General features: G+C 40.0%; 1 pseudogene across 1 annotated transcript in view; it reads left to right on the top strand.

Annotated features, from left to right (window-relative positions):
• The window catches only part of TEOVI_000762400:pseudogene, a 2,741-nt pseudogene extending 2,247 nt beyond the window's left edge, over positions 1–494 (top strand). The window contains 2 exon segments of the mRNA in view: positions 1–87; positions 90–494. The exon segment at positions 1–87 is cut by the window's left edge and continues 594 nt beyond it. Coding sequence covers positions 1–87; positions 90–494 — 492 coding nt within the window.
• The last annotated feature ends 151 nt before the right edge of the window (positions 495–645 follow it).

Here is a 645-nt window from a genome sequence, read left to right as displayed (position 1 = left end):
AAGGAGTTAAAGGAAAATAGAACTCCAAAGCTACTGGGATTGACAATACAACCACACAAAGGACGAAGTAAGCAAAAATCTAGGATGTGCATATAATGAAAACTGCGGCAGATATGCGACTAACTAAGCTAAAGGCAGTAGCCTCGCCAGAATAGTGACCGGGTGGGGAGATAATAAGAGCATTCTATTTCACTCCAGTTTAGGCAAAGGTTAGCTATGGTATAGTGTCATGGCGGTTTAATGCATCGCCGACGGACAGGGAAAATCTACAAAACTAGCATGAAAATTCCGCTCACATTTTAGCATGTATACCCAAATCGGCAGACATAACTGATGCTTTCCTTGAAGTCCGATTGAAACAGCTAAATGAGGTAGCATATCGTAGAGCCATTGAGTACTACATGAGATTGAAAATAAGTGGAGAAAAGTATGCTTAAAAGGCGGATAAAATGTTCCCACCAGAACATCCAATTCACATACAAAAGGAAAGGATAAGGCATATATGTGGCGCAACAGAAAAACCAGGAAAACACAAGATGCGACGGTACTGAAAATTGCGAAGATAGTATATTTTAACATCAAACCACCAGGGAACTAAAAGCTAACGCAGCAAACAAAGGTAAGGAAGAAAAACAATGAAGACAA

Source organism: Trypanosoma equiperdum, assembly GCF_001457755.1.
Source record: "Trypanosoma equiperdum strain OVI genome assembly, contig: ctg_1170, whole genome shotgun sequence".
Taxonomy (NCBI): Eukaryota; Euglenozoa; class Kinetoplastea; order Trypanosomatida; family Trypanosomatidae; genus Trypanosoma; species Trypanosoma equiperdum.
This window is presented reverse-complemented; position numbering and strand designations above follow the sequence as displayed.